This window comes from Cololabis saira, chromosome 14 (genome assembly GCF_033807715.1).
Source record: "Cololabis saira isolate AMF1-May2022 chromosome 14, fColSai1.1, whole genome shotgun sequence".
Lineage (NCBI taxonomy): Eukaryota > Metazoa > Chordata > Actinopteri > Beloniformes > Belonidae > Cololabis > Cololabis saira.
The window spans coordinates 23,073,400-23,087,365 of NC_084600.1; the positions used below are offsets into that span (position 1 = coordinate 23,073,400).

The 13,966-nt window shown below is 44.4% G+C and overlaps 1 protein-coding gene across 10 annotated transcripts in view; it reads left to right on the forward strand.

Moving 5' to 3' along the window:
* auts2a (activator of transcription and developmental regulator AUTS2 a) overlaps nt 1-13,761 on the forward strand; it is a 352,954-nt gene extending 339,193 nt beyond the window's left edge. For 6 of the 10 annotated variants that reach the window (XM_061740173.1, XM_061740172.1, XM_061740174.1 and 3 more), the window contains 11 exons: nt 1,731-1,969; nt 2,938-2,982; nt 3,924-4,019; nt 4,106-4,177; nt 4,901-4,930; nt 6,425-6,496; nt 7,696-7,837; nt 8,642-8,722; nt 8,819-8,902; nt 9,084-9,336; nt 11,210-13,761. In XM_061740173.1, the coding sequence (XP_061596157.1) occupies nt 1,731-1,969; nt 2,938-2,982; nt 3,924-4,019; nt 4,106-4,177; nt 4,901-4,930; nt 6,425-6,496; nt 7,696-7,837; nt 8,642-8,722; nt 8,819-8,902; nt 9,084-9,336; nt 11,210-12,452 (2,357 nt within the window). In that variant the 3' untranslated portion in view covers nt 12,453-13,761. The remainder of the gene's footprint in view (nt 1-1,730; nt 1,970-2,937; nt 2,983-3,923; nt 4,020-4,105; nt 4,178-4,900; nt 4,931-6,424; nt 6,497-7,695; nt 7,838-8,641; nt 8,723-8,818; nt 8,903-9,083; nt 9,337-11,209) is intronic. The other 4 variants (XM_061740176.1, XM_061740181.1, XM_061740177.1 and 1 more) reach the window with 3 other exon arrangements.
* Nucleotides 13,762-13,966: the final 205 nt, after the last annotated feature.

Consider the following 13,966-nt stretch of genomic DNA (forward strand, 5'->3'; position numbering starts at 1 on the left):
GGACAAATAGGAATATCTTCTGAGATAATCTAGGATAAATTAGAAATTACTTCTTTCCAAAACTTTGCGATCTCTGGGCATTGCCATAAGCAGTGATATAATGTACCCCTCTCCACGTTACACTTTACACATTGGTCCGGTATATTAGGATCAAAACGATTAAGTAGAGAGGGAGTAATATACGTTCGCATAAGCCACTTGTACTGTAATAATTTGTACCTGGTATTGATATTTTAACACATTTGATTTTCATAGACAGAATGTCCTTCTGGTAATGATTTAAAGGGGACCTATTATGGCATCTAATACCTATTTTAAACAGGCCTTGAATGTCTTAAAAACAAGCTTTTGATTGTTTTTGCTAAATAAATTAGAAATTCAGCCTCTGAGCCATGTCTTTATCTTCCCAGTCTCTAACCTCATTATCTATGTGGGATTCTGAGTGGGCGTGGCCATGATAATGAGGCTCTGTGCTGATTGGCTGCCTGAATGATGCGATACACCGCTACGAAAAAATGGCGGAAGCTCCGGCCGGCAGAGTTAGTTGTGGGCGTGGTTTCACGTATCGGAGGCCAACCTATGTAAATCGAATCTGAACGGCTCGTAGAAGCCACATCACACTGGATGGATCATCTGGGCGGCTGTACAGACACTGCAGAATTTGGTTGCTTTCCTCCTTCTCTGAGTTGGCAGGCTGAGGGGACACCACTTTATATATGTTAAAGCAAGAAAAAAAATGTTTTTCATAATAGGTCCCCTTTAAAGAAACAAGCCACCAAGTCCAAAATAAGCCACATGCACTCCGTGCCTCAGGTTTCTTTAACACTACGTCTCATGCTGTGATTGATCAGCTTTCTACACGCCGGTAATGTCAGGGTGCCCCGCGAAGGCCACGGCAGACCCCTCTGAATGTTTGCACGCGGTGGTTTTACTGCTAAATGTCAAGTCCGTGTATTCGTTTTTGTTTGTTGCTTTTAGCCGCGTTCCCAGAACTTCCATTTTCACCTGGAACAATGTTCATGAGTAAGAAATCAATATCCTCAGCACAGAATGGACTGAGCTGGATTTTGTTCAAAAGATACTAATGAAATTTTCATGAAGAGAAAATTCCACCCACACTCCCAGCTCAATAAAGTTAGAAATGAGAACAGAGAATATTGTAGTGAGTCACTGTGGAATAGGAAGGATAAGGTTACTCTGGAGGAGATGCAATCTCTCGTGGCAGGTTTTGTTGAATTTAGAAGAAAAGCCAATGATTACTTGAAATCCGTTCTTTCTCCACGGGCTGCGTGAAAGTTATTAGAACAACAGATGCTTTTGTCTCGGAGGAGCTGTAGCGTATCAAATCACAGCATTTGACAGGACCAGCAGTCAGACTGCTCTAATCATTTCCAGCTTCACTCAAATTCAAAATGTCATGCTGATAATCACATTCATTTCCTGCTTTTTTTCCCCTTTCTTTGGTATAACTGACATAATGTGAAGTGATCACATTGAGTGTATTATCTTGCAAGGCTGTGTCAGAGGTTTGCAGCGTGATGGAGCAAAACAGATTCAATTTTATTGTAATTTAATTAACTACTATGTGCTTTTAACCAAAAACACACACATGTATATAAGGGGAATAGGAAGTGAAATGTATGTGTTAGTAAAAATAAAGATAATAAGAACAGACGTCTTCACCTTGGCCTCCTTGATTAAATCACGCTGTTTTACATCCTCCGTTTCAGAGCAAGAACTTCTGCGCCAGGAGCTCAACACTCGTTTCCTGGCCTCCCAGAGCGCAGACCGCGGCGCCTCCCTGGGCCCCCCGCCCTACCTGCGCACTGAGTTCCACCAGCACCAACACCAGCACCAGCATCAGCACCAACACACCCACCAGCACACGCACCAGCACACCTTCACGCCCTTCCCCCACGCCATCATGCCCACCCCTGCACCGCCCATGGTGCGTACCCCTGCCAGAAATGTGAGGATAAGTAGAACGCACCTGTGTACATAATACACCATCACAAAAGAGTTGTTTGTTTTGAAATGCCTTTGTTCTAGTAATGAGTCTTGCAGAGGATTCATGGCACCGAAAGTGTTTTTACGTTGCGGTTATGAGAGCAAAGATTTTTACACAGTCTGGTTGTGTGTGAGCACAGGCTGCAGGGACCTCTGGGTTTCAGTGGCGGCTTTTCAATGATGACCATGTGTGTCCGTCCACGCCACAGCAGTGCTTTTATTCTCCCATAAAGCCTCTCTAGTGTTTTCTCTGGCATACTCTAAAACTCCAGACTTGAATGCCGTTATTTTCTAAATTGGCAATAACTTGCCCAGAGCATGCTCAGTTCAGAGCCAGCTCTCAGAACATGATACACTTAATTCATTCTGAATTTAATGACATCATTTGGTCCCGTTTGGGGGTTTTCATTACTGGCAAATGCATTGCATTAAGAGAGCTGCTGTCTGTTGGGAGCGACCACAGGCAATGGGTGCCTCGATCTGAAACTCACTTAAACACACACATTCATAACAGCCTGGCCCACAGAGCATTGGCCTGGCTCTGATGATACCTCAAAGGCATCGTGGCGAGGCCTCTGACAGCTAATGAGGCTATAAAAAGGCTCTTTATAGCTGCAGTGTTTAGTCTTGACTGTGGAAATGTTCGCCCAGAGCCTGCAACCAAATGAGACCCAGTCCGCACCGGTTTACGAGGTCTTCACATGATCACAAAACGAGAGAATTAAAAACAGGCCGGCTTGCTAAGTGCTTGAACTCGGATCTCATTTGACATGTTGGATCCTGATCTTCAGGCATGTCCTTAGTTCGGAAACACAGTTTGTGATGTATTTTGTGTTGGCTTGAAATGAAAGCCCGTTGACTGTGCTTGTGACGGTTGTCCTCTCTCCACATCTCTGTACTTAGCTCTCTTTTTTTTCTTTCCCCCAACAGTTTGAGAAATACCCAACAAAAGTCGACCCCTTCTACAGACACAATGTAAGTGTGTGCGTGTGCGTGTGAAATACCTGCCATGCAATCTCTCATCCACTCCCATCCTCAATGTCTGCTGCGAGCATCCTAGCTGTAACGTTTCACCCTTTATTCCCGGCTAATGTAGTGAATAATGAAACACTGCCACATTCACAGATTTATAATATTGGGTGTGCAAACTGTTCAGACAACAATGACGCTGTTTTACAACATTTCAGTTAATGCAGAGATGGATATGGCCGAGCAGAGCAATGCTAGTCTGATTTGGGTTTATGATGTCATTCAGCTCTGCTGGTCTGAATGTGGCCACTTCCAGACACCTTGAAGGGTTAAACTATACGGCCCAGTCCTAGGTACTATATTATTCTCACTTAGATGTTTGATACTGGTTCAAAGCAGCTCCATCAGATAGTCTTTCATTAGTTATTTTCTGCACAATGCTTTGATGGTAGCAGCAAATACCCCCAAACAGTTTCCTCTCAATAACATTTCTTCAAGTGTGGTGAACAAGAAACCAGCAGCTTTTCTGGAAATCTTACAGCATATCCTCGAGCACAAATTGAAATAATCCCGCTGTAGACCCCATGATTAAACAAAGCAAGCCTGATCACAGTCGGGAAAACATGCTCTGCTTATTGACGAGAGCAATTAAAGTATTTGATTACATATCTGTTTTCTACAGGATAAATACATGTAAGCTTTCAGCACTTATTTGATTTACTTGTGTTTTGTATTGTATTACAACATCCTGCTTTCCATATCAAAAGGGGGGTTTGTTTTTTTTAAATCCAGTGGGATCAAGAAACAATATTAAACAAGCAGGAAGTCGGTTATCATCTGTATCCGGTCCGTCTGCCTGCCTCCGTCATCCATGCCGCCTCACAAAGCTCATGTCCCGACTCCTGCTGAACGATCCTGACACTTTCTCTCCACCTTCTCTCCCTCAGCTCTTCCACACTTACCCGCCAGCCATCAGCGGCCTTCCCCCAGTCATCCCCCCGAACGGGCCCTTCAGCTCGCTGCAGGGCGCCTTCCAGCCCAAGGTAACGCACCAACACACCAACCAGAGAAGAAAAACAAAGGAGTTATGTGCAGGGAATCTTATCTTGATCCATCTTTGTTGTTGTAGACCTCCAACCCTCTGGACGTGCCCAACAGACCCGGCGGCGTCCCACACACATTCTTACAGAAGGACCCCCGAGTAAGAAAATACACAACTTTCACACCGTAGATGGACACTGGGTCACCTGACCCACGTTTTCCACTCTGAATAGTCTCACTATAGCCTGAATTAAAGTTCTGCGTTACACCAACGCAGAGCCTACGCCGTTGCCATGACGCAGTCGTGAATCCTTCGGACTTCTCCGTCACTCCATTTCGCCGTGGTGCAATACCCCCCGAGAGCGCTAGTTGATACTTTGTTTAGCTTCCGGCTTTCCCGGTCACAGTGAATCAAAAACATGAGGACAACTATTGTGCAAAAAACCAAAACAACCAAAAAAAAATAAATAAAAAAATCACACACACACGAAGAAAAGAGCGCTGAAAGTTCACTACCGCTTCACAAACCGGAAATACGTTGCTACCAAGCAAACCAATCACAGCCCTCTCGGTCCGCGTTGCCGCGACACGTAGTTAAATTTTTTGGGAGGTGCACGTCAGGCTACGGCGTAGGCTACGGAGAGCCTCCCGCGTAGCCGCGTACCCTACGGCGTAGGCTTAACGCAGAACCATAATTCAGGCATATAGAAATGTCATGTGTAGTTTGTAGAGTAACAGCCAGTTGTTCGTCAATTCAAAAATGTTTCATTAGAAAGTGAATATTATAGTTTTTTAACTGAATGCCACATGTCTTGACTTTTTGGATGTGATGTGATTGACAGCAGGATAACTCAAGCTCTTTTTTTCTACCTCCTGTCTGCAGCTGACGGATCCATTTCGGCCCATTCTGAGGGTGAGTGCTCTCAGCTCTCATTTCCACACACAGCCGCAGTGCCTCACAGGGTTCCTGCTAATGGAGTTGGTTTTCTTTAATTAAATAAGTGCTGCACTTAGAGCCTGAGTGTACTAGGTTATAACAAGGCTTGTTTCAGACAACAGAGCGGCCTGTGCATTAAGAGAAGATGTTTTCAGGCTGACTTGCGGGGGATTTGAAAAATAACATGAAAGAGTGCTGCGCCGTCATATCCAGCACATTTAAGCCTAAAATGATCCCAACAGGATAGAAGGAACTCACATTTGTTGCTTTTTCCATTTCTGTTTGGATATATCAGTACTTTTGGAAATGTAAACTACTATTCATTATTTTAAAACAGAATCAATATTGTATTATGTACAAGTCGAGACACGGAAATTGAGTTACATTTCAGAAAATTATTGAAGCAGATCACTGGATCTGTTTTTAACTCAGAGAAGTAGGCGGAACATTTCCAAGAATGAGATTAATTTTGAAAGTATACATCAGAAACACTTACTAGACTCCATTTAAAAACTCAAACACAAGAGCATGCACCTCCACGTGTCTGCCCTGGGTTAGGAGTGTGAAAACCCTGTAGGTGAACTGCAGGGCAGGGATGAACAAAGGTTTCCTCATTTTCAGGAAATCAAGGCCTTCAAACCACCAAAACCATTTGTGAAAAAGTAAAAGGACAACAAGGACAGACTTGTTTTACTTCTGGCAGCATGACTTTTTCAACCCAGTTGGACTTGGTGGTGTTAACCAGAGACATCTAAAATCAGCTCCACCTCTGTCTGCCTGTCTGCAACTCCAGACACACTCACATGTGATGAGCGCAAGTAATTACCACGGAAACAAGCACAAAGTGCAGTGTACTGGCAGAAAAGATGACAAATCATTTCCTCCAGCCTAATAAAATAATTGGGTATGTTTATTCGCAGCGCCCAAGCCGCTGCAGATGATGTATGTTTTTCATATTAATCTCAAACACAAGGAAGAAATTTATGTAATGAAATCGTAAATCAATGTTAACCATTAAAAGAAACATTTAAATTGTTGCCTACCCCGCCTTTAAACTGACCCAAGTCAACAATCTTTAAACGGGAAATGATCTTGCCTTTTTTAAAACACAGTTTTAATTTATTTTGAATCATTTGCCCTTGCATTGAGACTTTATTTTTATTGCCCTACACAGCACGCTGAACCTCCTTCCTGTTTTTACATCTGAAAGAGGAATTCTCTGTTTTCCCGTCTTACTGACCTGCTGCATAATAGCGTAAAAAGGTTCTGCAAGATATCTTGTCCGTATTAGGAGAGTTTGCCAGTTATGTTTTTCCATTTTTGGAAGCCTGTCTGATCCTGTTTAATTCTCTACATATTGGAGCGTATAAGGAAAGCTAACATTTCTACTGCGTTGTAGAATCAGGAATTTGGCTTAGTGGCAGTCATATTAAACAGTAAAGTGACGCTTTTTTTGTCTCGTGGTTGCAGAAACCAGGGAAGTGGTGTGCCATGCATGTGCATATCGCCTGGCAGATTTACCATCATCAACAGAAAGTAAAGGTGAGGACTTACACGACCCCTCTCTGTGTCAAAATCAGCTTTGACTCGTGGTAAATGCAGCCATGTCCATCTGACATTCTCCTCTTTTTAGAGCGCTGCCTTCTTTATATCGTTATGCAGTAACTCAAGTTTAGTTTTACTCTTATATGTAGAAGCTATATAACACAGACTTTGGTTCTCTCTTTATAAGGCACACACACTAAAACATATCACAAAACATCACATATACAATCTACAGTACATGTGGTGTTTTTACACCTGAATACCAATGACAGATCTGTTCTGAAATCTGGCATTTGAGCAAACCAAACCAGAGAGTAACAGTGAAATAAGTGCACGTATACTTTAATATTATCCTTCAGCTCCACTCCGTAAGCTTACAGCTGACGTTTGGGTCACTAATGTCAGATAAACATTCCTCTTGATCACCAGCTCTGGAAAGTTAGCCCCACTCAGAAACTGACGGTTAGGATCTGTCAGTGACTTTCGGCTCATAAAAACAGCATCAAATGTGTTCAAAAGATCAAAAGCTTGATTTTGGCCAGAGGCAGTCTCCTGAATACATCATGTAATTGAATCTGTGTGACTTCGACAGTCATCATCATTATCCCTCATTATGGCTGTAATGGTGAATCCATTTAGAAATGGAAACTGCTCCATAACCGACTGTAACCTGGTAGTTAGTGGGACCCTGTCATCCCTGGAGGGTCACATTTTTGATTTTCGACACCTCACGATATGTTAACAGTTAAAACAGACAACTTAATGGAGCCTTGCTTTGGTTCTCGCTGGTCCGCAGACACATCTGCAGAAACCGCCGGTCACGCATCTCTGTCCGCTCAGCTTTGACTGCAGTTACACATGTTATTTTCTGTTCATGTGTTCTTCTGCCAGCTGTTTGCTCACCACACCAAAGTCACGCCGTCATCTGACTTTTCAGTTCCCGCACGTCCCCTAGCCTCATCTTGCAATTCCTTCCTCAATTCACATTGCGATTATTTAATCCAGTTAGGAGCTCGGCTGTGTTGTAATGAGGGATCTCCCTCAGTGCATTTCTAAACGTAAACAGAAGTTAGAGTTAAATGTCTGGGCTCAGGTTGTTCCAGGGTAGAAAAGTGTGTATTTAGTATTTATGGTGACGTCATTGTTCTGTAAAGAGGTTTTACATGTGTTCTGTGTGTCGGTCTTGCGTCTTCCAGCAGCAGATGCAGGTCGACCCTCACAAGCTTGACTTCGGCCTCAAGCCCGAGTTCCTGAGTCGACCTCCGGGCCCCAGCCTCTTTGGCGCCATCCATCATCCCAATGACTTGGCGCGGCCCGCCACGCTCTTCTCCGCCGCAGGTGAGTGTATAAGAAAGACTGATGAGCTCAGGCCTCCGACATTCACCAGCAGCAGATCGATTCCTCCTGTCTGGAGTGAGTTATTGTAAGTTTACACTCTTGTTACCAAAGTCAGCAGCAAACAACAAGCCAGAGCAGTAAACCCAACACAATTAGCCACAGATGTGCTGATTAGTGCGGCCTCAGCCACTTGGAGACCTCGCTGTTGTAGACGTCTTCCATGTCAAAACAAGAGAGAACAGAAAAACGTAGATTAGTTCAATTTAGTAGAATTAAAGTGCAGTTCAGTCCAATTGTAATCCAATCCAGTTTCCAGGAGAGGAGCCTGGTAACTGAAGGCTCCGTCTCCCGTTAGGAACCACAAGAAGCCGGCAGTCCGTTCAAAGTCATTTTAGGATGTCCCACTAATAAGGAAAAGCAGTAATCCATCACAGGATGTTCCTAATGTTAGTGACATTGCAAAAGTGAAAGAGGACAGGTCTATAAAGGTCTTTTGTTTTATGAATGAATTAAAAGACAAATTCCACCCCCAGAGTTGCCAAAGGACAGTGCTCAGGTCTCAAAGCAAACTCTCAGTCTTAGCTGAGTTTAGCAGCTGAAAACTACAAGTCATCAATACATATTTATGGTCTAGTTTCATGGACAGGAATAGCCGAGTATCATCTACAAAGCATGCGTATCAGTCATCCCTTTAATGGCATCTGCAGGAATATAAAAGGGAAAGGTTTTGGTCCAACTAATCAAGAAATCCCTGACTGCTTCATTTGGTGACATCACAATGTGTGGTTTTCTGTGCTTCCACAGGTCCTACACACCCATCAGCTGCTCCCTTCGGCCACCCCCAACACCATCCTGGCAACTTCATCACCCCATCATCACACTTAGGTGGGAGGACATTTCAGGATCAGATTCTGGAAATGAAGATTTAAGATGTTGTGTAAGTGTGGTAACACGTTGCATCTCTGTGTCCTCCCTCTGCAGAGCCTTTCGCCAGGCCTGCATCGTTCGGGGGACTGGGATCTCTCAGCTCGTCAGCCTTTGGGGGACTGGGAAATCCAGCACTAAGTGAGTTTCAAGAACCAAACAGTGGTTTTCTGTCACGTTCAGTTTGATTTAAATTAACCGTTATCATTTTAAATGTTTCACACTATCATATTCATCATTAAAGTTCAAAAATGGACACTTTGGGGCAGCTTGTAGAGATACGCATTTAACTTGCGTCCTGCTGTGTTTTTTCCACGTGTTGAATCCCTGGCAGCGGCCAACTCCATGTTCGGCCATAAAGATGGCCCTAATGCACAACAGCACTTCAACAACAGCTGTAACAGCGGCAACCAGGAGCCGTGGAACCGCCTGCACCGCACGCCGCCTTCCTTCCCCACGCCGCCGCCCTGGCTGAAACCCGGGGACTCCGAGAGGAGCGCCTCGGCCAGCTCGCACGAGAGGGACAGGGAGGCTGACAAACGGGATTCATTGGTCGGTAAAGATGACAAAGACAGGTGGGTGCTGCCAGAGGTTACATCTTTCCATTAACCCTCACTAATTCCAAGCTTGGGGTTAGCTTGCCTGATCATTAACTTGTTACACATAAACTTGTGTAACACGTGAAAGGATGATAAAACATAGTCTATTTGTCCTTCTGCTGTGTTGTATACAATCTGAAAATGATTGGGGGATTTTTTTTTCACCACAAAAAGACATGACAGTAATCAAAAAGAAATGCATGGATAAATAATCATCTCTAATTTAGACTTTTACCCCAGCATTATTCATTTTGATATGTTCCTCATGTTGGAAAAGCCCTTTCAAGCCAGATGTTTAGAATAACAATGAAAAGACATTCATTGGTAGGGGTGTAACGATACACTAATCTCACGATACGGTACGATACACGATATTATAGCAGTATTTTTTTTAACAACCTTGAATGAGGAACATATGACTGGAAATACATTTATTTTATTTGAAAGACACAAAATACAAAACAATGCTGTGTGTTTGCCCTATTGTTACAGTCTGTAATGCTTTATAACTGTTTAAGTTTTAAAGAGAAAGCCAGGCCAACCATTTTCCACAAACTGAACTAAAAGTAAATGTCAGGTTTGCATTATGCATCTTCAGTTTCATACAAGTACAAATATTTTGCCACAAACTGAATAGTTTCTCTCATGTATGATTTGACTTTTTTCTTTCTAATTTAACAACTCAAATTAAATAAATTAATAAAAGTAAATACAATTTTACATCATAAAAAATATTGATTCATGCTCACCTTATAAGTTTAAGAGGAGATTTATTTTTGTTAAGAAGTTTATTTTGGTAATTCAGGGTTCATTATTTTATAAATTTAATCTTTATATTCTGATGTAAATCAGGGACTATAATGACACTAGTCAGTTAATCTGTAGTTGTTAATATGTTTTAGATTGGGCGGAGTGATACAGCACTAGGTGCTGTGTTGATGCTCTAAAATCCTACACTGTTGAGCAGACATTAAAGTACACTGGAACTCAGCAGAAGTTGCCCGCGTGTTTATCCTACTCACGACCCGAAAAAGGTTTAACTTAATAAGGTAAGGCTTAACTCTACACCAGCCTTACATAAGTAAAAGTTCAGAGCTCAAAACGGGACCGCAAAACGGGACTAGTTTCTTCTGAGCGGAGTGAGATTTTGGTCCGCGGGTCGAGGTGCGGTCGCGGTCGGATGCGCGTTACTAGTCAACACAATAGATTAATATTAATAACCCAATATCGCGATACACTTGGTCACCTCCACGACACGTATTGCGACGTTTTTGTATCGCGAAATTTCGTGGCACGATATATTGTTACACCCCTATTGATTGGTCAAATAAAACTACTAGATTTTCAGCCTCAACCGTCTTTTCTTCTGGGTTTAGTTGAAGGTATTAATCAGTCGACCCTGAGGAACCACAGATGATTTACACAAGCACTAAAACACTTCCCAGAGAAACGAAAACCTTCAAGAACAGTTGTTTTGATCGACTGAATCAAAAGCTGAGGCAAGGTCTATGATCAGGGGTGCACACAAGCCGGGACTCCAGGGCTAGTCTACTGCACGTTTTAGATGTTTCCCTGCCTCAACACAACCCTGATAGACAAGGCTGTGTCACCAACAGAGTTGTGTAAACCTTGATGACATGTTGATGACGACCAGTGATTAGAATCAGGTGTGATGAAGACAGGGAGACATCTAAAACATGCAGTAGACTAGCCCTCGAGTCCCGGCTTGTGTGCACCCCTGTCTATGATGGCTCCAGCCTGCAGTTATCATAATGTCATTAGAAAAAGCTTTTTAGCATTGACGTTCATAAAACAACGTCCTAACTGAGAACCTTTTCTGTACTTGTAGGGAATCTGTAGAGAAGCGTCACCCAAGCCATTCGTCCCCGGTCCCCATCAACCCCATCAACCTCCTCAGCCACAGTCGCCCCCCTGAGCACCACAGGAACCACCTGCCTCCTTCTTCTGGAGAAGCTCAGAGGGACAAGGAGAACAAGGCCAAAGAGAGGGAGAGAGAGCACTCGGACTCTTGGAAAGACAACGGCACAGACGATCACAAGCTCAAAGACAGCCAGCACAGTGACAAGGACACACCGGTCATCCACGATGGCCGCGTGTCGGAGGACAAAGTGCCCAGCAGGGGAACTACGTCGCCCTACGTCCGGCAGACCAGCCTGGAGCGGCCCAACGGCGGCCTGAACCGGGAGGTGCTGGAGAAGAAGGGAGACCTGCCATACGAGCACCAGAAGAAGAACAGTGAGGTGAAGGTAAAGGAGGAACGAAAGGAGGAGCATGAGGGAGCCCAGGAGAGGGCAAATGAGCACCCAACACATGCCTCCTCCACACCCACCCTCCACCCACCCCCCTCCTCCGTGCCTATGCCCATGGGCATGGCTGGTGTCCACCCCATCAACAGCATCAGCAGTCTGGAGAGAACTCGAGTGGTGGCCCCGTTTATGGGCATCAGCCCCATCCCGGGAGCTGAGAGGTTCCCCTACCCCGCCTTTCACTGGGACCCCATGAGGGACCCCTACAGAGCCCTGGACATGCACAGACGGGACCCTCTGGCCAGGGAGCTGCTGCTGAGGAACGACCCTCTGCACCGGCTGGCGGCGCCGCGCCTCTACGAGGCGGAGCGCTCCTACAGGGACCGCGAACCTCATGACTTTAACCGTGAGCACTCTCTGGCCCTGGAGCAGCGGAGGGAGCACGAGCGCGCCCACATGGAGGAGCGGGAGCGCCTCAATATGCTCAGAGAGGACTATGAGCACGGGCGTCTGCACCCCCAGATGCCCCACCACGCCCTTGATGGACACCTCCCCCACGCCGCCCCGGCCCTCATCGCCCCCGGACTCCCGGGCATGCACTACTCCAGGGTGAGCCCCTCGGCTGCAGCGGCAGCAGCCGCCGCTGCCGCTGCCGCCGCCCACCAGAACAGCCTCCTAAACAAAACGCCCCCCACAGCATCCCTGAGTGCCCCGCCGCCTCTTATCCCCACACTGGGGGCCCGGCCCGGCTCGCCCAGACGGACTACCCCCCTGGGCGGCGACATCAGAGACAGAGCGGCTCACAAAGACATCGAGGCGCGGTGAGCTGAGCCTCGGTGCAGCCCCGTGCCTCACCAACACTGAACTCAGCACTTAGCTTTGGACAAAGCAAGACTGTAAAATAGCTGTGAATAATTTATGTAGGCAGAAATGCCTACACGATTAATTGTTTTTGTATAAAACTACAAAAAGACAATAACCTTTTTTCCCCCAGTTTGCTTCAGCTTTTGTGTGCATTCTTTCTCCTGCATAGCAAAGTGACTCGGAGTAAGACTTAGCCGTTTTGAAATGTACAGGTACTCTAGCACTGACGGACGTGTAGATAATGTGTACAGTCGCTGTGCTCACTCTGTATGGATTAAAAATCATGGTACAAATATGCAAGAGTGTTTTGAAAGCTTTACTTTGAATAAAATGTAAATATAGGAGTATTAAGGCTGTGATTCAGAATGTGCTTTCTGCAATTAGTTTTGGGTTTTTCTTTTCCGTCTCTTTAGTTGACACAGGTGGTTAGCATGTACCAGAGACCCCATAATCAACTATGCAACAAATGACTAGGCTCGTTTTCTGAAAGCTGGCCTTCTCAGCCCTGGTGACTGTGCACCATCAAAAAGGACAACGAGGCTGCGTTCTCTCCACAACTCAGACTTGATCGAAACGAGCTTTAACTGATCCACACAGGGTTTGTGGTATTGATTTCATAAAATGACGACATTTGAGAATGACTATAATATAAAATATTGTAGTGACAATCTAGAGTATTGATTTAAAAGGATTCTTGTTTTTTATGTTAAAAGCTGGCAGCACAAATGTTTCTCATTTATTCTTTTTCCCAGTCACCATCAGTCTTGTTCTGGGAAGAATGCAGCTCTTTAATCACCATGACAGCACAGTAGCCCTGTTATAAGAGTGTAAAGTACGTGTTTTGGAAGTAAGTTGGTCGAACAGTGTATTCAAGTGCTTTCCTGAGTTGTTGTAACTACAAAAATGAAAAGACAAAAAAAGCAAATCTCAACTATGGGCCGTTTGTTTTTAACTTGCAGAGATCTATTTTAGTAGTCCACTGAGGGTTTAGTTGTGCGCTTCAAACTCTGCAATATCATGTCGTGCAGTGTTTTTTAATCCAACATTAAAATGTCCAGCAGAGCCATAGTGGTTAGTCGATGCATATTGCAAAAAGATTGTTAAATGAGAAACCTTTTTTTTGCTGTTTACCATGTACAGGAGAAAAAAAAATGTCTTTCTAGATCATGTACAAAAATGAGAAAAAAAAAATTAAGCGACTGAATCTTCAGCATGCTCCTCATTTAAACTTGTGTTATGTAAATTGTGCCATGTTATAAAAAAAAAAATTGTGTACTAACCCTGCTTCTGGACTGTTATTTCCCAATTGTTGCTCCACAAACAATCTTTATTGCTACACATTATTCATGCATATTTTTCCACATTAAAACTCTCCAGAGGATGAACTACAGGGTTACAGGATTGTCAATTAGTGGTCACTCCTAAACGTGTTTCAGCACCTCCAGAACCATTTCATAAATGCACCGTCTGCCCCA